Genomic DNA, 26,016 nt, shown 5'->3' on the forward strand with positions numbered 1-26,016 from the left:
AGATTGGATGGAAACAAAGTGGTAGGCAAGCAGGCTGTTGCATTAATCCAGATAAGACATGATAGTGTCCTACAGTGGAGATGAAGTGGTGGATTGAAGAAGCAAAGACCCGATCATTATTGGTGACTGGTTAGAAGTTGGTGGAGATGGTAACATGAACGGTTCCAAGTGTTTGGCCTTACAGCTCAGTGAAGAATTGTATGAATCACTGATGGGAACACAGGACCATTGGTAGGAGTAGGGAAGGTGAAGTTCAGGAATGCTGGGTTCAGCACTAAATATATTCCATTTGAAGTGCTTGGAGAATATGCAGGGAGAGCATCATTAGGCAGCTAAATCTTTGGCTCTGGAACTCAGTAGAGAAGGCTGGGCTGGATGATACAGGTTTGAAAATTGTTGGTAAAATGATAATGATTGGAAGTAGATAATTTTGCCAACAGGGAGTGGTAAAGTAAGCGACATCCTATCAGTTGTAATCCTGAAGAACATGACTAGTTAAGGAGGAAACTGGCAATGGAAATCTTTGAAAGAAAGAAGAACACGGAGCTGTGGAGGGGGCAGAGAAACCAGGAGAGAGCGATGTCTCTAGAGCCACAGACATAGTTGCTGCCCAGAAAGTCTTGTCAAATGGAAGACTTAAGCATCCATTAGCTTTAGGAATAAGGAGGTCACTATTCTCCTTGTTGAAGGCAGTTTCAGGAAAGTTGGAGAATGGATGGGAAGCAAGGAAAGAGACAGCACATGTGGAAAACTTCTTGGGTCTCAGTTTCCTTGTCCACAATTGAGGTGTGTGGGATTTTCAGAAGTTGCACGTGAGCTGCCACTGGGCTGCATTCTAATGCAAGTGTGTTTCTGTTTGACCAGTGCAGATACAGTGCAGTGTTCAAAATATATTTCTGTATAGCTGATTACAATTACACAGAACCCTTTGTAAATACTTTGGAACAGATAAAAGGTTTGTGTCATACCTGGTCTTTATCTTTTGAGGTTGCTGTGTGGCCCAATACTGTCTGGATACACAGTCCACCTGAATTCTGGTAAAGAATAGCAACCATTATGAAGAATGCTGCTATATTTGATATCACTTGATATGCCTTCATAAGACTCTGTTACTGAGTATCATTTAAGATCCAGATGGCAAGAATACCGTGAAAGTAATCTGTGTTTTCAAAGGACTGTGGTTATTGAAACAGAAATCTGCTTTAGTATTTCACTCTGGTGGTTCTGGTATTGTGATGCACACTTTGACTGCAGGAACAGTTCCATTCGGAGGGTGTTGTTTGCTTGGAGATCTGACCCTGTAGTGATGAGCACTGAGAATGTTGCTATGTGTTCAGCCATGCACAGCCATGGGTGTTCATTGGGCTTTCTGACCTCTGATAGCCTGGTTTCATCCTTTTGATGATATGGCTTCCTCTTTACAGAAACGTGATCTCTCTCAAGAAGATCTTTGATGTGCTTTGAGATTTCACAGTGAGTCCTTAGCAGAAAACACATGGGATGGACCAGCTTAGGTTTTTGGAATTTAGCTCTTCTGATTTCTGTGTTTTTTTAATTGTATGAGTCTAGGAAAGGTTTTTTCAGTAAATGGATTTTGCATAAACATGTCTTTTCTAATTGCATATGATAAATGATTTACTCCTCCAAACTTATATATGACTCAAAGAGAAGGGGATTCAAGAGTCCATATGACAAATGGGAAGACAAGAGGAGAGGTCTAGAAATCACAGCCTAGAATCTGCAATGGTCAGAGCTAGGAACTCAGCCTCTCCTAAAACCCTTGAGAAACTGAGGCCCAGAGGGAAAAGGCAGCAGTCTAGACCACACAGCTAATCAGCAGCAGAGCCGGAGCCAGATGAGGTCTTAACTACATCTGGCGCTTTCCTGAGCAACAGCATCCTTCAACCCTGTGCCAAAAGCTTAAGCGTAAAATGGAATGACCATTCTCCTCAGATTGTTTCTCTTCTTCACCTTAGCTTTGTTTACCTTTGTGCTTTCTCTTCTGGACTTCTCCTCTGCCATAAAAAGCACTTAGTTTAAAATTCTTTCATTCCGCCAGCTGTATTCAGAAGTGCCATGGGATAAATGATAGATTGGCAGCTTTGTAATTTACCTTGATTAGATCGTAGTTTTATATCCCAGCTGTGTGATTTACTAAATATTTACATATTAGCAAGTCTGCAGCACTGCAAACCCGTCTGGTTTTATGGATCTGAGGCCTTTCACACTCTACTGTATCACAGAGCCTCGCCCTCAATGAGGAAAAGACCACCTCCTGTGTAGGTGCTGACTCAGCTGAAGCAGTGGCTAGTAAAGACCACGCTTGCTGGTGCCAAGAGACCTTCCAGCTCAGTCCTGTAGAAAATAGTCATTTCAAAAGTTCAGTGCGAGAGAGACATCGATTTGCATATTTTTCATGTAGATCGTACGTGTTCTAACAAAAAGGGCTCTTAGTTCTCTACCCCAAAAAGCACTATAAAGAATATTTGACCTCGAAGTGAGGAAAGCTCAGATGTAGCTCTCGTGCCACCTCTGGAAGTGTTTGTGGGCAAGATACGTCTCAGCACCAGGCTTCATCTGTGAAATTTTATGAGATGAGCTCTAGGGTAAACTGTTCAGTGATTCTCAGGCTCCTATGTGTCCTGGCGTCTCCAATCTTCATCCTCTTCTCGGATGTGTCAAGGATTGCGTGCCAGGTAGTAAGACTCATGTTTATTCTGCATGAGTTAGTGCTACAGCTTTAAAGGACTAGTTTATATTCATAGTTTATCACCAAATCCCATCATCTGTTTAGATGCATATTTAAAGATAAGCAGGCACTTCACAAAAGAGGATATCTAAATGGCCATTAAGTGCATGCAAAGGTGCTCAACATCATTACTCATTAAGGACATAAAAGTTAAACCTCATTGAGATGCAGCTACACATACATCAGAATGATTAAATTAAAATCTGATGATACCTGGTGTTGGCTAGGATGTAGAGCAAATGCAATTCTTACAGATTGCCAGTGGAATGTATAATGGTAAAATCATTTTGGAAAACTGTTTTTGTGGTATCTTCTAAAGCTAAATATATACTTACTCTATGACCCAGCATTTCAACTCCTAGAGAAGTGATTCCAAAGAGAAGTGATCCCATATGGCCACTTGAATATATAAGAACTTTCTTGTTAGATTAATTCATAACAGCCCCAAATGGGAAACAACCCAAATGTCCATCAAGAGAATGGATAAACAAATATTGGCATATTTGTATTGTGGAATACTATATAACAAGAAAAAAGAATGAACTGCCACACATCACAACTTAGCTGAATCTCACAGCATTATGGTCAGAGAAAGAAAGCAGACACAAAAATATACATGTATGTGGTTCTGTTAACATGAAGTTTAAGAACAGGTAAAAGTAGTCTAAGGTAATAGACATTAGAATGGTGATTCCTTCTGGTGTGAAGGGAGTATTGACTGGCACAACTGATGGTGGATATGTGGCTGTGTCCATACATACCAGTTCACTGAGCTGCACATGTGGACTTGTTCACTGTAGTGTATGTAAGTTACGTCCCAGAAAGACAATTGAGAAGAAAGGTGCCTTTCAATGGCCTCCCGCAAACGTGTGCATGAACATACCCAGGTATGTCCATCTGTGTACTCACTCCCAGGCACTTGGTGTTCTAGGTCTAGGGACAGTGGGGCAGTGGGAGCAAGGCAAGTCAGGGGGAGGAAGTCTTTAGTATTGCATTTGTTATTAACGTGTCTCTTGGTTTTGCCCAGAGCCAGGGGGATATGTTTCTGAAGCCAGCTGCTTCTTTGAGAAACACAGCAGTTCAAATTTTATGAAAAGTAATCTGCAGCTCCCCTTCTGTGCCAGGCCCTGGTGCAGAAGCTTATTCCTAAGTAAAATGTGACATTTAGATGGAATCTAATTGTAAGTCTGATGGACTTTTATCCCCAGGGGTGGCTGCTAGAGAGACGGCCCAAGCTCTGAAAACGCTGGCCCAGGCCGCCCGTGGAGTGGCTGCATCGACGACCGACCCCGCGGCTGCCCATGCCATGTTAGATTCTGCTCGAGACGTGATGGAGGGCTCCGCCATGCTCATTCAAGAGGCCAAGCAGGCCCTGATTGCACCTGGAGATGCAGAGAGTCAACAAAGACTGGCTCAGGTGAGGCTTGTGGTTGTCATGGTCATCATTAACGTGGACATGTCGGGGGGCTGTCTCCTGGGCACTTTTCCCTGATATGAACACTGACACAGCAGTTTTTTGCAGAAACTTCCAAAGGTCATAACCGTGCTGGCCATACATGATACTCACTTTTGTAAGTCTTGCCTAGTATTCTCTACATTAATGTGTGATCTGCTTAATTCACAGTCAGGAGAGGGTATGGGGGCCTTTGAATTCTGTCCTTGGGAGTTTCGGAGCCAGGACATAACATGCTTGTTTTGGGCCTATGCGTGCTGACCTGTATTGCTGTTCCTCGCCAGGGAGTGAGGTAGATCCACTAGGGCTGGCCACCCAGAAGTTTTCAACCCTGGCTCTCTATTACTTCTTTGAATGATTCTTCGACTGCCTGATGGAACCTGTTGGCTAAGGAGCATCCAGGCAGAGTCCTAGATGTGGGGCTGGGAAGGAGATGGCTTAGATTACAGGAAATGACCCTCCCCACCTCCAAAGACCTTCCTTTTAATTGAGGATACCGAAGAATGCATACAGGGGGCCACTAAACATTCCTAGACAGCATGAGGGCAACTCCAGGTTGTGCTCAGAGCACCCCACTTGCCCCTGGGTAGAGTGAGGTTTGGGAGGATGGCCCCATGGGTCACTGAGAGGAAATTAACCACAGGCCTTCTAATTGTGATCCAAAAAACTCAAGGTCTCCTTCCACCTCGGTGACCTCAGCAGGGCTCCCAAGAAGGGAGATATTTTCATTTCTCTGGGTTATAAGAAATCTTTGCTTTAGAACCTGACCTCATGCTGGAGAGTTCTGTGTTTGAATCACAAAACTGTGGCTTAGCCTGGCTTTGGGGAACAGGTGGGATGTGCTGCGTCACCATGTCAGACCCTTTGCTGAGAGAGAATGTTCATCCCAGTAAGACGGTGGAAAACATCTTCTCTGGGACGAGGGGCCTGGATGAGGTGGTGTAAGACAGGGGACAGTGGCAGGCGGATGCTGGTGGGTCATTTCCGTGTGTGTTTCAGCTCTGCGTGTCATCACTGCCCGTTCCCAACAAGTGCGCGGAAATGTTTGTACTTAAAGGTGCTTCTCTCCCTCCACGAATTCAGGTGGCTAAAGCCGTCTCTCACTCCTTGAATAACTGTGTAAATTGCCTCCCTGGGCAGAAGGATGTGGACGTGGCCTTGAAGAGCATCGGGGAGTCCAGCAAGAAGCTGCTTGTGGATTCGGTGAGAGGTTCTTAGATTGGGAAAGGACACTGGGGGACTCGGCTTGCATTAGGTGTGAGCGAAGTCTTCTCTCCATGAGATCTCTGAGCAGCTGACCCTTCCTCTAGGAGTCCTGTTTTTCCCACCAGTCTCTGTTTTCCATGTTTTGCTGTCTGATCAACAAAGTTCCCAGGTGAAGCTTTTAAAGCTTACTTTTTCTTTGAGCCCATGTTGCCGTTTCCTCTTGGATCATCCCAGAGAGACAGGCAAAGGGGTGTGTGATCGCCTGGCTTCTTATCAGGACATCTCAGATAGCGACAATCAGGTGTTGGAAGGGTACATGTGTCCAAGACTCAGTGAGACAGCAAGTAGTCTGAGGAGTTTCATCTTGGGGCCTGTTCCCGTCCCTGCTTTGTGAGTCTGCTGAAGGAGGGTTTGTGCTCGTGCATGTTTGTTTCTTCTCTGCACAGGTATAGAGGCAATGCATGTGGGTGATGAATAGAGTCTAGCTTAACTCCCTAGAACTTTTCACAAATAGGTTATCATTCTGCTAGATGACATTTAAAAGTTATTAGCAAAGGCCACTAATATAATTGTTGGCTATTAGTTTGGAAGAACATGATTTGAAGTTTGATAGCATCTGCCTTTTAGTTTACAAAGCTAAAATGTAGCTTTCATCTTAAGAGAGACAAAATAGGGTAGAGTTTTAGAGAATGGACCCCGGAGTTAGATTACCTTGGTGTGGATCCTGTCTCTGCCACATAAGAAACCTTGAGCCCCTGTAGATAGCTTACATTTTTAGATCCACAGTGTCTAGCACTGAGTAGGTGTTTGATAAATTTAAATGAATGAGTGAATGTATATGTTGAGGGTCAAACCTATTAATAAAATGGGCTCAGATGACTCAGAGCCTTTTAGTCGTGATGACTCAAATGCATCCCTGAAGAGTCTGTCTCCCCTCCACAATACCTTCCTTTTATCCCTCCCCGACAAAGCAAAATGTCTCATGGGGTGTGCCGTCTGTTCCCCATAGCTACCTCCAAGCACGAAGCCTTTCCAGGAAGCCCAGAGTGAACTGAACCAGGCAGCAGCTGATCTGAACCAGTCTGCTGGGGAAGTTGTCCATGCCACCCGGGGCCAGAGTGGAGAGTTGGCTGCAGCCTCTGGAAAGTTCAGCGATGATTTTGATGAATTCCTCGATGCTGGCATTGAGATGGCTGGCCAGGCGCAGGTGGGTGTGGAGGTGGTTGTCTGGAGTTGACCTCAGCCTCTCCTCTAAGGTGGACAATCCATCCTTGAGACTGACTGAACAAATAGGAAAAGGAACCTGGAAGCAGGCAGGCCATGGTTGCATTCTTTTTGCTGCTTAGGAAGCTTATGCCCTCTTGGGAATGGCATTCCCAAAGATGCTGTCAGCTTATGCACGAGGTGCTGTTAGTAATGAAGGATATCTTCTCCCGTGATCCTCCAGCAGAATTCATAGTCTTACTATTTGGAGGGAGGGTAGAAAGAAGGAGAATGTTTAACAAAGATTAGAACAGCTCTTCAAATGTGGGATAATAAAGTAAAAATATTTATGTATTTGAGGTTTAATGGACCATTCAAATGGTCTGTGTCTAATACTGAGTGTCAAGTAATTAAAAACTGTCTCCTTCAGATGAACAGATAAACCCCTTGTTTAGAACAAGGGAGCTTGACTGATCTGGTGTCAGCTTGCAGAGCTGTTTTTTTTCCTGTGCTGCTTTGACCTCCCTAAAAGAGATAACCAGGGTATATCTTCTTCTAGTATCTACAAAGAATTGTTTCTCAGATGGCAACCAGGTGAGAAATGTGTCCTTTCCCCAGTCAGGAACTTTAGGGATGCAGTCAGCTCTGAATATCGAGACAGTGCTGGTCGTTTGTGCCAGGCCGAGATGTACAGCTCCTTGACAACTCCAGCATTGTTGAGCAAGACGCTGGAATCGCTGCCTGGTCTGTGCATTGGCTCACAGCTCACTCGCTCTCCTCCCACCCTGCTCCCCGCTTAATGCCTCTGGTTGTGAGAAAGCACAGCTCTTGGCTGACCCACTTGGGGATGGATTTCTTTCCCCATGGCATGCATCTTGATCTGAGCATCTGTTTGGAGAAGGGTAGACACTGGTCAGTGTCTCAACGAGTTAGGCATCCACAGGCTAATTGGGTTTAATGTGATCTATACAGATAACCTGCCTGCATGTCAGGATGCTGCTTCTAGCTCTCTGAATGCCTCCTTCCAGAAATGGACAGGTCCTAATCGCTCTGGCTCCTTTTGACCTTCCAGACAAAAGAAGACCAGATCCAAGTGATAGGAAACCTCAAGAATATCTCGATGGCATCCAGCAAGCTGCTGTTAGCTGCCAAGTCTCTCTCTGTAGATCCAGGAGCTCCCAACGCAAAAAATCTCCTGGCTGCAGCTGCAAGGTAGGAGTGGGACAAAATGTGCTTTTGTATGTGGTTAAACAGTGTCATTGCAGTCTGGAGATGTGCCTGACATCCTCCCAGTTTTGCTGAGCAAAGAATTGGTGCTGTCCTTAGGTCATGGGAGGTGGAGCTGAGAGTGATGGACACTCTGGTATTTTATAAAACTGGTTCATTTTCATGTTCTTTCCCCACTAAAAATACCTTCCATCTTCTCATACAGCCTTTTCAGTAGAGACTTGCTTAGACGTAAGGTCCTTTTTGACTTGTAAACACAATGGATCAGATAGTTGTTTTAAAGCAGTGTTACATCTTTCAGATTATAAAATAACATATGCTTCTTGAAAAATCAGAAAATACCAAAAAGTGTAAAGATAAAAAGCGGTGCTCATCAAGTCATTTAACAGACATTTGTTGAGCATTTAACCCTGTGCCTGGCATCAGTGTTAGACTGAATGTAATACGTCATATCTCTCACATGGGGAAGGCTCCACTTTAAGATGAGTAGGGAGTCAGTGGGAATAAATTGTTTTTGGAAATATATTAAAACATGAGTGTGAATTTTGGGATGATTCTGGTGTCCTTCTCTCCTATTGGTTTCACACAGGGAAGTGGGTAAAACAGTACAGTTTCTGCTCCAGGGCCACAAGTTAGTTCAGTAACTAGTGGTTGAATGTGGTATGTGGAGCACTGCAGTGACAGCCCAAGGGGTTCTCATATCAGCTGCTCCTCTTTCATTTTCCTGAACCCAGAGAGGAGGGTGGTCATGATTCTGTGGTGGTGCAGGCATGTTTTCTTAGCATTATTTAACATCACATTATATATAAGAAAGCTGACAGTGGAGAGAGATTAAAAGCAGGACTATTAGGGGATAGAGAGTAATTGGAAGCCTTTTCAAAATGTGCAGATTCGTGATTTTTGAAAAGCATAGCTTTGATTCTGCTTTCTTTTTTTAAACTTGGTTTTTTAAATTTGCTTAGTTGTGTGTGTGTGTGTTTGTGTGTGTGTGTGTGTGTGTGTGTGTGTGTGTGTGTGTGTGTCTTTATATCTCCCCTGGGAGCTCAATGGCTGTTTTTTAAATTGTTGACATCATGAGACCTGAATTATATTCCAAGCTTTTTACTACTTGACTGACTCAGTCGCATTGGTCAGGTTGCTCAGCCTGTCTAAACTTTCCCGTCTGCAAAGTGGGGGTGTGAACTGCATCATCCCAAAGCTATCTTTAGCTCTCAGCACATGAGATCTCATGGTACTCGTGGTCCAAACCTGCCCTTCCTCCCTTCTCGGCTTGTAGTGGGGTGTGTGTGTGTGTGTGTGTGTGTGTGTGTGTGTGTGTGTGTGTGTGTGTAAAGGGTTAGACACTGTCAGAGCAGTTTGCTTGCAAACCCTTGAGTTTCTTCATTTATTCCTGGAAGGTGCATTTTAACTGCAAACAATAGCTAGAGCCACCAGAGGACTGGAAAATTATCTTCCCATCTCCCCATCTCATGCTTTGTTAGTGACTATTCTAGTAAATAAGTGACCTCCCTCGATGGCGGGAGAGTTGGGAGGTGGGGTTGGGGGTGATGTCTGTTCTGTTGAGCAGCTGTTTCTGATAGAAAACCCCCTCTTAATCATTCCTTTTTTTCCTACAAAGAGCCTTTGGATAAAGCAACTGACATTTCCAGGTATCTGAACTCAGATGTTTCTCATTATCTTCAATTTTTTGCATCATTTCAAAATTACAGTTTCCAACTTGGAATGTCTTCACTCTCCTAAATTGTGGGAAGGAGGGGGAATGTATAAATTGCCCTTTTGAAAGCCAGCTATAGAAGGAAACAGACCCGGAAAGAATATTGCTGGTGTATGGCTCTGTGTATAGCTGCAGGCCCCCTGGTGGTGGCTTGGAAGAAAGGACACGGGGAAAAGGAAAAAAAAAAAAAGCTTTCTTTGCCTTTCTGTCCTGGCTTTTAGCAGTTGACAGAGAATTCCCAGCCTGATGGTTTCATAGCCAAGTAAGCACTTAAAAATCATCATGTGAAAATGATTGTCTCAGGATGGAACTGGTGCAAGAAAACGCTGGCACATTCTCCTTGGTTTCTTGGCGCATTTTGGCAAGCTTCTGCTCCCTGGGGCTGTTTCTCAGCAGAAACTCCAGCCAGGTCAAGAGGGTCAGGCAGGCTCCTCTTGGGACACAAAGCTCCGCCAGGCTGGGGTTCATTCATTCATTGTCTTATTCATTCATGTCTTCATTACATAGATTTTCATCACAGACCTGATGTGGGCGAGGCCCAGTGCTGAGTGCACACTGTGATTAAGACAGGGATGTGGCCCTGGTGGAGTTAGGCAGGACTCAGCACGTGCTCCCCTCATTTCATCTGGGCCTAGAACAGTCCTGCATAAAAGTGCACGGGAAGCTGGGCAGAAGGGATCTGATCATCATAGTCTCAGTCTTCAGTCCTCTGTCCTCCTTGTTCTTGAGACTGTCAGGTCCTGCCTGTCCTTCCTGTGTGTATATCCTTAAAGTCCCCAGAAATGCCACTGCGAGGGCCCAGGCCTGGACCAACTCAGCCCTGTTGTGTTAACAGTCTCGAACCCCTTATTATTTGTGGTGTCTGCGGTCCTGCTTTCTCTGGGAAGAAAAGGTTTGCTTCTGGAGAAAAATGTAGAGAATGTCTTGTTCCTCTGTTCTTAATTCTGCCTTTGAGCCTGGGTGCGTTTTGGGGACCCTACCTAGCCCCTTGGTTTTGGGTGCCTAGGGGAGAGGAAGTCATTTGCTATTTAGTGCCTGGCTTGTTCATTTTCTTCCCATGTAACTGATTGGGTTCTGGCGCTTTTCTGACAAGTCGGGTGAAGCTAGAGACCCTTTGTCACCCATTCGTCAGCCTTTTTCCCCAACCAGGGGCTGGGCAGGTGCTCCCTGAACTTAGTCAAGGAAATAGAAAGTTAGCTTGCAGTTGCCAAAAGGTAGGGGGTATCCTACCTCTGAGCACCTTCCCTGAATCACTGCTCACCACTAGTCATCCTGGCCAGAAGGACTCCAGAACTGAGAAGGCTTTAGGCCCACAGCGGCCAGCATCAGACCCCAGGGCCAGGTTTCAGCTGCTTTCCAGTCCACAGAGGGTGCTCCCTAGGAACTCGCAGGTAGCGCCTGTCCCCCTGGCTCCCCTTTGGTCTGAGGTTCTTGCTGGGCAGGGCTCCTCCTGTCCCCAAAGACTGTGAAGACGGATGGTCCAGCAAGCAGCACAAATGAGAAGAGTGCATCTGCTCCGTAAACAGAAAGGTGTACAAGAGACGTTTGCTCTCCGTGGGTCTTACAGAGAATGTTTCCTTCCCTCCATCCAAATCAGGATCTCACTCAGTCCTGACTTCCAATTGCTTCAGTCTACATCGAACCCTCCCTTTCAGGCAGACTCTGCGCCCGGCGGCTAAGGCTTTCATTTCCTTCTAGCTCCCTGTGAGTCCCTGCATTTATCTGCTCCCTAGCTCAGCCATCTATCATGCCCTGCCAGGTGTCCCGCCCTGGTACTGCTTTCTTTCATCCGACTTCTTTGTACCTTGTCTTCTCATTGTCTTGCCTTTTCAATTAGATTGCAAACACCTTGCCATCCTAGAGAGATACAAACGATTATTTTTGTTATTTTTAAATAATTTTTTTTTTTTTTTAAGAGAGGGAGTCTTGCCGTGTTGCTCAGCCTGGTCTCGAACCCCTGACCACAACCTCCAGAGTAGCTGGGATTATAGGCACAAACCACCATGCCTAGCTAGATGATTATTATTATGTTTGTTTGTTTATTTATTTATTTATTTTTGAGATGGAATTTCGCTCCATTGCCCAGACTGGAGTGCAGTGGCGCAATCTCGACTCACTGCAACCTCCGCCTCCCGGGTTCAAGCGATTCTCCTGGCGCAGCCTCTCAAGTAGCTGAGATTACAGGCCCATGCCACCATGCCCAGCTAATTTTCTTTTTTTTTAGACGGAGTCTTACTCTGTTGCCCAGGCTGGAGTGCAGTGATGCGATCTTGGCTCACTGCACCTCCGCCCTCCGAGTTCAAGCAATTCTCCTGCCTCAGTCTCCTGAGTAGCTAGGATTACAGGCACCTGCCACCACGCCCGGCTAATTTTTTGTATCTTTAGTAGAGATGGGGTTTCACCATCTTGGCCAGTCTGGTCTTGAACTCCAGACCTCAAGATCCACCTGCCTCGGCCTCCCAAAGTGCTGGGATTACAGGCATGAGCCACCACACCTGGCCTCTAATTTTTGTATTTTTAGTAGAGACGGGGTTTCACCATGTTGGCCAGGCTGGTCTCAAACTCCTGACCTAGTGATCCACCCGCGTCGGCTTCCCAAAGTGCTGGGATTCTAGGTATGAGCCACCGCGCCCAGCCTAGATTATTTTTTAATATCTGTGCCTTGACATAACAGGACCCTGGGAATACAGCTAGGTCAATTTCGATTTGCTCTCTCCTCCTTTCCCAGGTGCCTCTTCCCTGGAGGCAGGAAGAGAGGTGTCTGCTGCTGCTTTTTACCTCTAAGCTCCTGACTGGGTGACTTGTGCGAAATAGATCATCAAAAGCACCAAGCGGTTGATTCTTCTCACACTCCTCCCCAATTCTGTATCTACTTGAAACTTCCAGCCAGAGCTCTCACACTTCAATTGAATCAATTCAGCATCTCTGAACACTAAATAATTTTTTGCCTTAACCCTTTTTAACCATTGAAGTTGTACACCCCAATTTTTTAGAAACTGAGAGGAGCTAGATAAGCCTAGATGAAAACACTGTTTCTGGAAGGTAGCATTATGGTTATTTAGCTTTTTTGTATTTTTCAAAATGAACTTATGTAGCTTTGATCATTAAAAAAAATTGTAAAAAAAAAAAAAATCAAAGGATACTTCAGACCTATTTGGATTTACAAAGAACAGAGACCCTTCTAATTTTGGCCATATTTTTTATGATAATGTAAATTACTCAGTTTCTAATGGGGGGTAGATTTATTGAAAGTTTTTCTTTCAAAATAACATAAAGTCGCTTCACATTTTAATATATGTCATTCTATCATTTTCTACGCATATATATGTTTATTTTTAGAGCAGTAGGCCCATTCTATTTATGCTCTTTTGTAAATTTTATTTTCCTTAATCATGTAACACATATATTCATCTGTGACATTAGAAAATATGCTACACCACTGACTTTTAATGGGTCCCCAGGATTCTGTTGTGGGCTGTATATTTATTTAATCCTTTATTGTTGCGTATTTGGGTTGCTCCATGTTCTTTGCTCATAGATAACTGCTGGGGTTTAAAACATAAATATTATTTTTCATTGTCAAATTTACATAACCGTTTGCCTCTGGACCACTTAGCACTTATTTAGCTGTTTAATCCCGACTGTAAAATGAATTATGGGAATTTGTGATAGCTAAATAATGCTTCTTAGTTTTGGATCAGTATTATCCAAGCATCTCACTTAGACACGCGATGCTGGGCTGGGACTTTTGTGGATTACCCAACCACAAACCCTTAGTCTGTTGGTTTTTGTCCCAAGTTTTTATTTGAAAAAACTTTACATCTACAGAAAAATTTAAGAGATGAGGAAAACTGGCAGCTTTCCCACAGCTGTATATCCTCTGGATTCACCAGTTATAAACACTTAGTTTTTAATGGAAGAAACTTTTATATAGTAACACGGTTTTTTAAAAACACAGATAAACAGGAAACACAGAGAGAATTAAGCTAAACAGAAAGCTTCTGTGATATGTGGAAATAGCACCAAACGATCATGCCATTATGATGTTGATACATGCCAGCCTATCTCAGAAGTGTGTCTCAAAGCCACCACCATGGAGAACAGGGTGCTGCTCTCCCCAGGGGGTACTTTAAATGCACACATTGAGGACTACACCCCTCCACAGTCCTTGGAACTGGGGATTGTCCGGCTGTCTCCTTATTCTTGTTTTGCTTTGCACCATGGAGAGCACGGTGCTTCCCAATGACACCTTAATTAAATAGTGGTCCCCAAATAAATGAATCACCAGAGTCAATCTTACAAAAACTATTTTAGAATTTTTCCTATCACCCTAGCTCAATTTAAAATTGAAAGCAGTATCTCCTCATCAAATAATTAAGCTGCTTGCTTTTGTACATTGGCAACATCATTTTCTGTCTAATTTGATATTCTGTGGGAAGCTGCAAAGCCAATTTAACTAATAAAATGAGGCATCTTTTATATTAGTGTTGGTGATTAACAGCAATATGTGCCTATTTTATTTTTGTTTAACTTGCCAAAGCTGCAGTGGTTAGAAACTGAGTAGAATTCGGGGCCCTGCCAGAAGTGTGGACCAGTTATGACACTGCAGAAAAGAACTATGTATTTGGTTTTGGAGTCAGAAAGGCATGAGTTTACGTCTTACTTCTACTGCTTATTTGTAGTATCCTCTTTGGGAGTTATCTCAGATTTTTCATTTATAAAATGCATGGGTTTTCAATTTTAAGACTTAGTATAAAGCTAGTCATTAAAACAGTGTGGTATTGACAAAACATTGACCATGTAGATCAGTGCAACACAAATCAATGGGGAAAAGATTGTCTTTTTCAACAAATGGGGCTGGAACTATTGGGCTTACATATGCAAAACAATTTTTAAAAGAACTATGACCCATATCTTATACTTTATAAAAAGTTAACTAGAAATGGCCATGACTTTCAAAATTATCCATGTCATGAGCTCAGACAAATTAAACAGGGGCTGCCCAGGAGGGACAGAGTGCTTGTCAATGTAGAAAAATCTGGGCTACCTCTTATATTCTAAGAATAGAAACAAGTAAAGTCATATAAGAGTCCCTAGTTTATTTCTGTTAATGTTAACAAAGAAAATAGGTATTTTAATGAATAATTTTGTGGTCGCTTTTAGGAACCAGTCAATCACATAGAATTTAATGGAAGGAAGAAATTTTAAAATCATAGGCACAGTTCACTTTATGTCTGTGTGTTAAAAAATGTACAAAATATTCCAAATTGTTCTGGTTGTCTTGTTCCTTGGGGGCTGCTGATTAAGGGTCTTAAATAGTACAAATATGGTCTATTTGCTTGTTGCAAATTCTTTCTTATGAATATATTAGCTTTCTTAGCAGAACTACAGTTGACCCTTGACCAATGCAAAGGTTAGGGGCACTGACTCCTGCACAGTCAAAAATTCGTGTATACCTTTTGCTTCCCTAAACTTTACCAACAGCCTACTGTTGACTGGAAGCCTTGCTGATACCATAAACAGTTAACATATAGTTTATATGTTTTATGTTAATGTATTATGTACTGTATTCTTGCCATAAGTTGAGCTACTAACAAAATGATGAGGAGAAAATGTACTTTTCACTAAGTGGAAGTGGATCATCATAAAGGTCTTCATCCTCATCCCTGTCACATTGAGTAGGCAGTGGAGGAAGAGGGGTTCATCTTGCTGTCTGAGAGGTGGCAGAGGTGGAAGAGTTGGAAGGGGAGAAAGGAGAGGTAGATACACTGGTGTGACTGTTACTGAAAAAAAAAAAAAAACCCCACCTATAAGCAGATTTGCACAGTGCAAACCCATGTTGTTCAAAGGTCAACTGTATTAGGACCCCTTCCAGGTCTAGCAAATGAATTATCAGAGGCAAGGTAGGGTTTCTCTTTCTGTCTTCCCTGGGTATGGTTTATTTTTGGTTGTATAGAGCCTCTGTGGAAGAGTTCTCCTGGGGACCCGAGCCGAAATAGTGAATTAATTGTATTTCTGGTGAGCCTGCAAAGCATTGTAGGGGAAATTACTGTTGATCTTAAAAAAAAAAAAAAAATTCTGTTTCTGTCACAGAGCTGTGACAGAGAGCATCAATCAACTCATCACTCTGTGTACCCAACAAGCTCCGGGCCAGAAAGAGTGCGATAATGCCCTGCGGGAGCTCGAGGTAGGTCCCTGGGTCCCTGGGAAGGCTGCTGAGGACTTGAGAGAGGGAGTGTCTGTGTCTGTGTGTCTGTCTGTCTTTGTCTGTGTCTGTTCTTTCCCTATAGGGCTAGTTTTCTCTTCTCTGTCCTTGCCTTTTATCTTTCCTCGGAGGCTGTTAAGGCCAAAGTTCCAATCCAAGTGGAAAGAAACTAAGATAAACTAGATTTAGTTGGGATTATCGTTCCTGCTTCTCATTTTTCCAGCAGGAGGAGATGTATTTTGTTAAAGGATTCTTTATTTCAAACAGGAAGAGGCCTGTGATGTTGGGTGTAGGCTGAAGATCAGCAATTTTTACCTAAAAAATATTGGAGAGATTGTTCTGGAACAATGGGGAGAGAGCTAGAGGCTGGGATAGGTGTGCTTTTGAGTAAAAATGATTTTCCCATATATTGTGTCTGTACCATATAGGGGATATGTAAGAGGAATCCTAGGACTAATACTACTTACACAGTCAAGGTGGCTGTGGGTCCCCTAAGGGCCCAGAACACAGTGTGGGCACTTTTCATTTTATACTCATACTCATGTTATTTATGGAAAAGTTATGTATCCCCATAGAATGTGTGTGTGGGTAAACATAAAATCAGTGTACCTACTTGTATGTCCTAACCTGCAGTCCTAACCAATGCAGGTTATATTGAGGTGCCAGATGGGTATCTCAGTAGATGTGGGTTGATTGTCCCAAGGTACCTTCCATTTCTGGATAAATCAGCATGGGTCTGGCATGGTGGGAATACCCACTGCAGCTCCTGAAGCATTTGATTGAGGCCCTGGTACTGGCACTAGGCCATTGTGCACAGCTGGAAGTGAGAAGGGGATTGTTATCACAGGACCGAAGCATTCTGAAAACAGTTGAGAATGTTTCTTACATTGGCTGAATTACTACCCTATTCTGCTCTGTTCACATTTGCAAATATAAATATGTAGGCTGTTGATCTAAATGAGCTCTGTTGGCCTAGGTGCCAATACTCTGTCCCTTATTGATATCCTTATTTGAAAAATATGACTACTTTAGGATTGCTGTTACTAAAACAATTTTGATTATCCAAGGAGTGGGAGGAGGTTCTTGAATGAAATGAGCTCATTCCTTACACTGCCCTCTTTCCCTCCCATTTTTAACAGCTCAGCAGTTCCCCTTCCTTATCTCCCAGCCCCCCACCAGCCTTTGTAACTCAAATGACTGTCTTTTTGTTGGCTGTGTCCCAAAGATTGCTGGGTCCTAATGTACATTCTCGTTTCCTGGGGAGGAGGATAAATGGCTGCATCCCCAGGAAAAGTCCCTTACAAGTGGTGATCAAAGGTCATTACAGTGCCATGACTGAGCTAGCCATGGTTTTCAGTGACTTAGAGACAGAGAGCCAGGCCCCTATACCCATTTATTTCCTTGATGAGGACCGAAACAACAATAAATATTTTCTATACTGTTTAAATTCAAAACAAATGAACCATTGCAATGGGCAGTTTGGGGAAATTACCTTCTTTCTTGCCTTCCCATTAAAATGTTCCAAAATTGGAAAAACTGAGGGTTCTTACTAGTCATGAAGAAATGAATGAATGGCCTTTTGAAATTTAAACTCCTTAGAATTATCCTGCAGAGAAATTGTGCTAATTGACCATGCATGTATTGCCTTATAGTAATGTTCTAATCTGTTTTAAATGCCATCCTTCTGTGTTTACCTTGTTTCTTCTCCTTTAAAACTGAAAACAAGAGATTCTAATGTCTGGCAAAGCTAACCAGAGACCCGCTCCCCTATAATGAGCATTGTGTTGCTAACAGGAAATCTGAAGTCATGATGTCATGATCTAAATTCTCAAAAATCTGAGTAAAAGTGATTATGACCAGAAACTTATATATGGAGGGAAAGTTGATAGTTGGTAGTTGATGTTGCATTTCTCTTGCTGTATGACGTTTGCTTGCTTTTTATGTTGTGTTCTTCTTCTGTAGACTGTGAAGGGGATGTTGGACAATCCTAATGAACCTGTTAGTGACCTCTCTTACTTTGACTGCATTGAGAGTGTGATGGAAAACTCCAAGGTAAGACTGTCTGTACCATAAGTCAGAAGTTAGCATTGCTTGTCAATGTGGGGAGAAGTTTAGACGTGCCTTATGTGCATCTGCCCGTGGCTGGTCTGCAGGGCTAGCCGCATGTAGCATGAAGCCTTGTGGAGCCCTTTGCTCAGGAGCTTCTCAAACTTGAGGGTGCATCAGAATCACCTGGAGGGCTTGTTAAATACAGATTGCCTACCCCCAAGTTTCTGTTTCAGTAGATCTGAGATGAAGCTGAGATTCTACATTTCAGACTATCTCCCAGGTCCTGCCCCTGTGGTCCAGGAACCATACTTTGAGAACCCTTTCCTCTCTTTTTTCACAACTGGGTCTTATTGTGAGTCAAATCGTGTATTTTCTACACTGGAACTGATTTGGAAAGTCCTTCAGTGACTTGACTTACGTGGGATCCTCTTTTGGAGAAGTGTTGAAAAAATTTAAGTTAATGTAATGGCTTGTTACTCTGCTCCTATCTTAAGCTTACTCAACAAAATCTTGTTCTTTGGTATTTGATTAGGAAAAAAAAACTTAAATGGCTCCTTAGTGGAACAATAATGAAAAAAACAAACAAACTGTTGAGAAACACTCCTCTGTAGTAATCGTACCAATGTCTTTTGAGAATGTGAAAATTTCACCTTCATCAGATGAATGGATGTCGAGTTGTTGCAGTCTGGCTTTGTAGCTGGAACATGGTTACTTTTATTCTAGCAGGGAAACATCTGTATTGGTAGTGTCAGAAGGACTCAGTTTGATTTAGGCTAAAACCAGAATATCCTCATCCAGTACCTTTTATGGAATTATGATTGTCTAAGGGAAGGATGTGTACACACTCAGATCTAAAGAAATGGTTCCTTCTTAAAGAGGAATGTGAGCTTAGGAGGGAGGGAGAAATAGTGTACATGAAACTACCCTCTACCTTCTTTTTTTTTTTTTTTTTTTGGCAAGTCCTTATGTAAACTGGATTATTTTGTATATCTAAGCAATTTTAGGAAATTTATTCCCTTCCAAGATGGCTTATTGACAAATGGTCTCTGCTTTGGGTTCTAGACCTGGCAATACCATAGTCTCTCCAAAGGGTAAGACATCCTTCAGTTCCATCATTGTTGCCCAGGAAAATATGACCAGCCCTCCTGGGACATAGTGAGGGAACATCAGATTCGCATCGTGCACCCTGTACCTGCCCATGTGACCTTCACTGTGACCTTGTACAGGATGCGTGACCACTCTGGATTGGATTCTGAACACTAAAATCTCTTTTAGCTGTTATTGTAAAGATCTCTGAAGAAAGAACACACCATACCAGCGATTTTCAAAATAAGGCAAAATTCTTATAGTTTTCAGGAAACATACTTAACAAAGATCTCTATTTAAATTTTATTGTCAGTAACTAGACAAATGATATCTGGAAGGGTGAGTCTCCTGCTTTCTGTTTATGACCTCACCTACAGCTCAGTGGATATGATTTTTATATTCTAGGAACTAGTTCTCAGTTTAGACCGTTCACCTATGAGTTGCCTTTTATAGACTCTACTATATAGTCTGTGTATATTAACTGTAACTCCTTGGAATATAGATAACTTTGGGGTTATACTTTCATTGTACATATCTCTTTGTGGAATGGAAATGATGTAATTCTTTTCCATCTCTTCTTAATACAAATAAAGGAGAAAATGTCAAATGTTCCAAATTCAGTTGCCTTGAATATTAAAGTTGGAGTATAGCCTCCTTTACCCCTTGGTTTGAGGCAATGCTGGATAGAGAATGTTGCTGGCCGTTTGTTTTGCAGGTTCTGGGTGAATCGATGGCAGGGATTTCACAGAACGCCAAGACTGGGGACCTCCCTGCCTTTGGGGAATGTGTGGGGATTGCATCCAAGGCTCTCTGTGGACTGACAGAGGCCGCAGCCCAGGTAAGGGGCTGGTCCTGATACACCCATGTGCCCTGTGCCAGATCCCTGTGGGAGGTGCGGGGGAACTCCAGCTGCACCTATTTCTCCAAGTACCACCACAGAAACCATGGGAAAGACAGTGGCTTCTGTGCTGGCTGGGGCATTTACACAAAACATGAGCCAGTTACCCCCCAGGAGCAGAGCAGCCATGGGCCAGGCTGGGGAGCACGGCGAGACTCAGTACAGACCCAGCAAATAGGTTCAGAGGCCAACATTTCAATCGTTTTAAAAGTTTTTATTATAGATGAGTTGTTTGGGGTAGAAAAATAAGCACTAAATAATTTAAATTTGCTGAGGCTTTAGAAATGCAAAACTCTTTCATCATGCTCTTTTTAGGATCAGAGAGAGAAAAAAATTAGATGCCATCATGCAGAGAAATGATATGGCACATTCCTTGCCCTTCTTTGACTATCCTATGTATTTTCAATGATGATTGACCTCCTATGACAGAAGCTTCAAAGATGTCAGCATCTACTTTAACGGGTTCATCATTTGACAATTACCTTGAACTTAGAAGATTTTACTGAACCACAGAGAAACATTACTAGTTTAGGGGATGAAATTCTCTACCTTCATCCTTCCCCTCAGATCTCAGGGGAAATGAAATAAGATAAAATTCCTGTGCACAGATTCATTTTTTCTCTTTTATTTGGCTGACACATCTAAACGGAATTGCAAAGAGAAGACCTTCCTTTGTGCCCTCTTGTCCTCTTGGGAACCAAATGCTGTCTCTTTTGTTGTTGTTTTTTTCTGGGCCATCTTACTCAATTACAAAATTAAGATCCCTTCTGCTATTGAAAATACTGACCTAAGCAATAAGGACATGCTTCGGTAAGCTACGAGATGAGGAACCCTAGGACAGGGCAGGCTCCAAAGTTGGCTGACCCAGCAGCTCCACGCCATTGGTCTGCATGTACCCACTGTTTTCTGCCTCTGCTGTCTGCCAGCCAAAGAGTCAGCTTCATTCTGAGGCTGGGCAGCCTCGTGATCACAAGACAGCTGCCAGAGTAGTCAGGGCTGCGTCCATCCTTATCCATGCCCCCAAAGAAGAATTTCTTGAGGCTGTCTCCTAAGAACAAGGAGACTTTGTTCCATGAGCTTGTGATAAACTCCTGCTGGCATGTCAAGCTGGCATAAACCTGTTCATTACTACACCCTTATTGGTGAGTGGGATGAGATGACCTTGACCAGTTTGAACTAAGCAGTGCCTGAGTGTGACAGCAGCATATATAGTGTGGACCATCATCCCTGACAGGCTCATGTGGGAGCATGGAGCCTGAGCTGTGGTTTTTCTCTTCCCTTTCTAGGCTGCATACTTGGTTGGCATCTCTGATCCAAACAGCCAGGCAGGCCACCAGGGCCTAGTGGACCCCATCCAGTTTGCCAGGGCTAACCAGGCCATCCAGATGGCATGCCAGAACTTGGTGGACCCTGGCAGCAGCCCATCACAGGTAACTGTTGGGGAGGATGTAAGATTTCAAGCCCTTAAGCAGCTCCTCTAGGTAGGTTGTGGGAGGCTATGAGAAATTAGTAAAGAATCTTGTCCTTTCAGAGCTTGCAAAGGTAGCTAAATGCCAGCACTGTAGGTAATGACTTGGGTGGGGACAAATATTGCAAAATATGATGGATCTGGAAATTTGTAAGTGCCTTGAAATGGGGTGCCAGAAGGCAAAAGGAGTGAAGTAATCACAGTGAGATTCACAAGGAGTCTTCATTTCAGGGGACATGCATTGAGGGCTTGTTCTGTGCTTAGCTGTAAGGGGTCAGTGTGTGCAGGGTCCATTTTCTACCCCTTGGCTCTTAGTGTGTTGGGCAAAGTTTGGAAAATGCAATGACCAGGGCATGATGACAGTGCCAGGGAAGGTGTGATTAATTCTCCAAGGGGGCTGTCGGGGCTCACTTCCCAGAGGGGACAGCACTGAACCAGGCCTCAAAGTTGGGTAGAATCTGCAGCACAGAAAGAAGCCAGAGTGCCATCTGATGAAGAGCCAGTGCGTGTGACATTCCATAACATGTCTCATACCTGAGTGGCATAGGGTACCGGTCACTTATTAAAACAGTGTGTACCGAAAGGAAGGAGAAGTGGCTGGAATGGGGGTGGCGGAGGCAGTCTTGTTAGTAACATGTCCACCATCAACCTGGGGCCCACATTCTTGAGGCGGGAGAAGGACCTGAACAAAGAAGGAAACTTCCACAAGGACCATGTGGACCTAAAGCAGCCCCGAGAGCTGGTGTGTCTGGGAGTCCTTACCCATCCAGCAAGGCCAAAGGAGTGTTACCAGCCTCAGCAAAGCAGAACAGGTGGATTCAGTAGAGCAAATGAGTTGAGGCTGGCAGGGTGGAGCCTGTGGAACTTCCTGAGCCAGACACCTCAGTAGATGTCAGCAGCTCTCCCATGGATGAGAAGGGAGCTGTTGCACCTTGATATGTATTTTTCTCATCTGGATCTGGGCTCTACAGTCTGATGGCCACTGGCTACGTGTGGCTGTTAAGCACCTGAAATGGAACTAGTCCGAATTGCGATGGGTTGTGAATATGCAGTACACCCTGAATTTCAAAGACTTGGTATGACAAAAGATGATAAAATCTCAGTAATATTTTTAAATTGATTATATGATGAAATTTTTGGATATACCAAGTTAAATAGAAGAAATTATTTCATTAATTTCTCTTGTTTCTCTACTTACTTTAAGGTGACTACTAGAAAACTTAAAATTATGTATGTGTAAACCTTGGTCTAGATTCTACACCCTGGACCTCCTATGTGGGATTCCAAAGGCTAACTGATTACATCTCCTTGAAGACTGCGTGGGGCTCAGCCTATCCCACCACTATGTCAGCACCTTCTTTTTTCTTGTTCTTTCTTTATTATCTTTGCTTAAGATTTCTTGCCCTCCTCTTTCTTGGAGTGACTTTGAGGGTGGCAGAACTAGACATGCTTGTAATTACATAGGCTCTGAACATGTGAGTTGAACAGGAACCCAGGGCCGAGGACCAGGGTGGACCCCTCTGCACTGTAGCATGGGGTACCCCCAACCTAGCTCCATGCTTTGTAGGTCCTGTCAGCTGCCACAATTGTTGCCAAGCACACATCAGCCTTGTGCAATGCCTGCCGCATCGCCTCATCCAAGACGGCCAACCCAGTAGCCAAGAGGCACTTTGTCCAGTCAGCCAAGGAAGTCGCCAACAGCACTGCCAACCTGGTGAAGACCATCAAGGTAGGTAGCTGGATTATAGGCCTTATTCAACTCCTGTTCCGGAGCGGGGAGGGGAACAAGATTTAAGCTCTGCTCCTCTCCTTGTCTAGTGAAGCTTAACTTCTAATTCAGTCTTATGGTTTATGTCACTGAAGAGGCATCCCTTACTAATGGAGATACTCTTCGTGAAAAACCCACAGCCTTGCCCTCTACTAACCTTTTAGCTGGTGGGGAAGGAGGCCTCCCAAATTCTGTACATGAGGAGCTTAGGGACAGAACTCTGATGGGAAAGGATTGGTTATAGGGCCTCTGTTAGCGCTATGCTTGTGTAGCAAATACTCTGATTTTACTTAAACGATATGTTTACTTATGGCGTTTTTGGGTAGGCTGGTAGAGGGCTCTCTCATTGTTGCTGGATATATCTGGACCAAGAGAGTAGGTAGAAGGAGAAGGGAATGGGAAATTTTGGAAAAATCACTTAAAACATTTTCATCGTTCCTGTGATATTAATTCTGTTTATAGCTGTTTGAATTTTTTAAGTGGAGCATCAACTTTTCAAAATAGAGCCTCTGGTGTTTGTAGCAAATTCACCTTTGCATTAAGGTATATGGGGATGTGGCGGGCAGGCAGGGTTCACTTGCAAGAAGCAAGTGGGAATCACTAGGCCGTAGTACTTGTAGATGGGTGATGAAGCCACAAACACAGTCTGCCCTCAGCCAGGACCAAGCAGGCAGCAGGCAGCTGGCCTGTGGGAACACAGCCACAGCCTGGACAACAGACCACAGGCAGAAGGCCCAGCACCATCTCCCCAGCTCCCTCCACAGCCCCAGCCTTCAAAGGAGCATTGTCATGGGAGGCAGGATACCAGTTCTGTGTTAAACCCTGGACACCACTAAAGGGAAAGGCATTGAAGGAGTTAACACTTTTTACTTCAGGATTTTGTGTTCATTCAGATGGGAGGGTTGGCTTTACTGCTGGGACAAGTCCTAGAGGAAGAAGTTTTCCCAGTTCTCTCCAGAGGATAGGACACTGCACACCTCACTTTATTTTGACTGCAAAAAACCAGTGCAATTGTATGCAGAAATTAGTCAACAGGATGACCGAGTAGAGGCAAAAGGAGAGAACACCCAGCCCAGCACCAACTGGAAGCTGGCGGTCAGCACATGGGGCTCTCACCCCAGTCAGCAGCTTCTTAGCTATTGAAACAAAGAGTCTTTTTTAAGAAATGAGCAAACAAAAACCCCTCCCTATTTGAAGGCAAGAGTAAGCTCAGTTGAAAATGAATAAAGCCAGTGTCCAGGTGCCCCATGATCCTGGTGGCAGGTTACCTGAATTACCATCATAGTTCACAGTAATTAGGAAGTAATAAAGCTTACATTTAAAAACGTTTATTTGGTGCTTTGGGTATGTTACTCATTCACTCCATACAACCACCCTGTGCTTACCCCATTTTACAGGTGGGAACCTGAGGCACAAAGAGGTTAAGTAACTTTACCAAGGTGACCCAGCCAGGAAGTGGTGGGGCAGAATTCAAACCCAGGCCCCAGAGCCCCTGCTTTCAGCCCTGGCGTGCTGTTCACCTCTTGGGATGGAGAGACAAAGTCATCTCTCCAGCCTGGGAAGAAAGACCTTGCTGTGTTTGCAGGGCTTGTATGTGAGTCTGGGGAGGTGAGGGTGGAAAGAGCAATAGAGTTGACAGCAGTGACATCGTTGGTTGCTGTGTAATGAGCTTATCTCAGTTAAAATCGATCATTTTCTGGTTGTTAAAAAACATTATATTTAGATGGACCAATGGGGTTAAAAAAAAGGAAAGACACTCTATTCTGTAGAAATTCCTGGAGCCCTTTCTTGTCTGCCTTCTCTTCGGTTTTTAAATCCTGACCTATCTCTATATAAAGCATCTCTGTTAAGATCTCATGTTCTTTTCAGATTCTCCTCACAGTGTCAAACCCTCTTTGCAATTCCCTGCAGCAAATGAGCTCTTGTGATGGCCTAAAAGATAGGCCTGTACAGAACATCAGAGGAGGAATGTCGGGGGGTTGTAACGTGGAAAAGATAAAGGCCTCTGTCTCCTGGAGCACCCCGGGAACGAGGAGCAATGCAAGAGGAACAGAAATGAACATGTTGCCCCTCAGCGTGTGGAAATGGGCCTGGTTTTTCAATTCCCATCGCGTGGCAGGGTTTGCTGGAAGCCATGAGCTTTGCTTTTAATTTACTAACAGGAAAGTGGTAAAGGTCGTTTCACTGTAGCACATGGTACTATATACTGAACATTTTCCTGTTTGAAGGAATGGTTATGTATTCTCTCAAACAGAAAAACAAATGAATATTTAATTCCCTAAGTGCTTAAGACAGCTGCCCTCATAGCTGCATATTACTCTTAAGTTTTATGTGCTGCTTAATGCTGTTTTTTTTCTTTTAACCGTGAGGATGTGCCCAAGCCTAAATCTCAGCTGCCACACCCTTATAGTCATGAAGAAGGGAGGGGAGCCACCAGGAGAAGCACGAGGGGGCAGGAGCAGATTACCTCACACAGTGGCTCATTAGCATCAGTCACTACTGATGGCACTCTGTAAAATCCCAGAGCAGGGCTGCATGAGAATCCATTTCTGTGTTTCTGCCTTCTGCCAGGGATGGCTCTAAATGCTGGGTATGGTGGAAAGATGCACACCCCTAACCACAGCGGCTGTGTCTCCGAGTCACCACGCACTCTGTTGCCTGCCTTTCTCTCTTCATTCAGCTCATTAGCTAGTCTTGAATCAGATGTGTGGAATGGAATGTTATTTTAAATGTGCAGTCACTCACATTTGAGTGCCAAGTAGAAATTATGCAACAGCAGCATTTGTTTTTCTGAGAAGTTGAAGTTTGGCCTTGCCCCTCACAGCAGAGTTAAAGTTCGGGGTTTTTGCAGTTAAGCACTTTCAGTGTGTACCACAGACACCCGATCCAGCTCTCTTTAATCGAATTTGACTTGGCCGTGAGTATGCTTTCTTGGTCATCCCTATGTTTGGATTGGGAAAGTGGTTTCTTTAAAAGGAAAAGGAAAAAGG

General features: G+C 43.8%; 1 protein-coding gene across 23 annotated transcripts in view; it reads left to right on the plus strand.

Moving 5' to 3' along the window:
- Window positions 1–26,016, plus strand: part of TLN2 (talin 2) — a 457,700-nt gene that overhangs the window by 345,838 nt on the left and 85,846 nt on the right. For all 23 annotated transcript variants that reach the window (XM_073995950.1, XM_045395572.2, XM_045395576.2 and 20 more), the window contains 9 exons: window positions 3,958–4,166; window positions 5,286–5,405; window positions 6,418–6,615; window positions 7,684–7,823; window positions 15,646–15,739; window positions 17,720–17,809; window positions 19,608–19,730; window positions 21,077–21,220; window positions 22,826–22,987. In XM_073995950.1, coding sequence (XP_073852051.1) covers window positions 3,958–4,166; window positions 5,286–5,405; window positions 6,418–6,615; window positions 7,684–7,823; window positions 15,646–15,739; window positions 17,720–17,809; window positions 19,608–19,730; window positions 21,077–21,220; window positions 22,826–22,987 — 1,280 coding nt within the window. The remainder of the gene's footprint in view (window positions 1–3,957; window positions 4,167–5,285; window positions 5,406–6,417; window positions 6,616–7,683; window positions 7,824–15,645; window positions 15,740–17,719; window positions 17,810–19,607; window positions 19,731–21,076; window positions 21,221–22,825; window positions 22,988–26,016) is intronic.

The sequence above is a fragment of the Macaca fascicularis genome, chromosome 7 (assembly GCF_037993035.2).
Source record: "Macaca fascicularis isolate 582-1 chromosome 7, T2T-MFA8v1.1".
Lineage (NCBI taxonomy): Eukaryota > Metazoa > Chordata > Mammalia > Primates > Cercopithecidae > Macaca > Macaca fascicularis.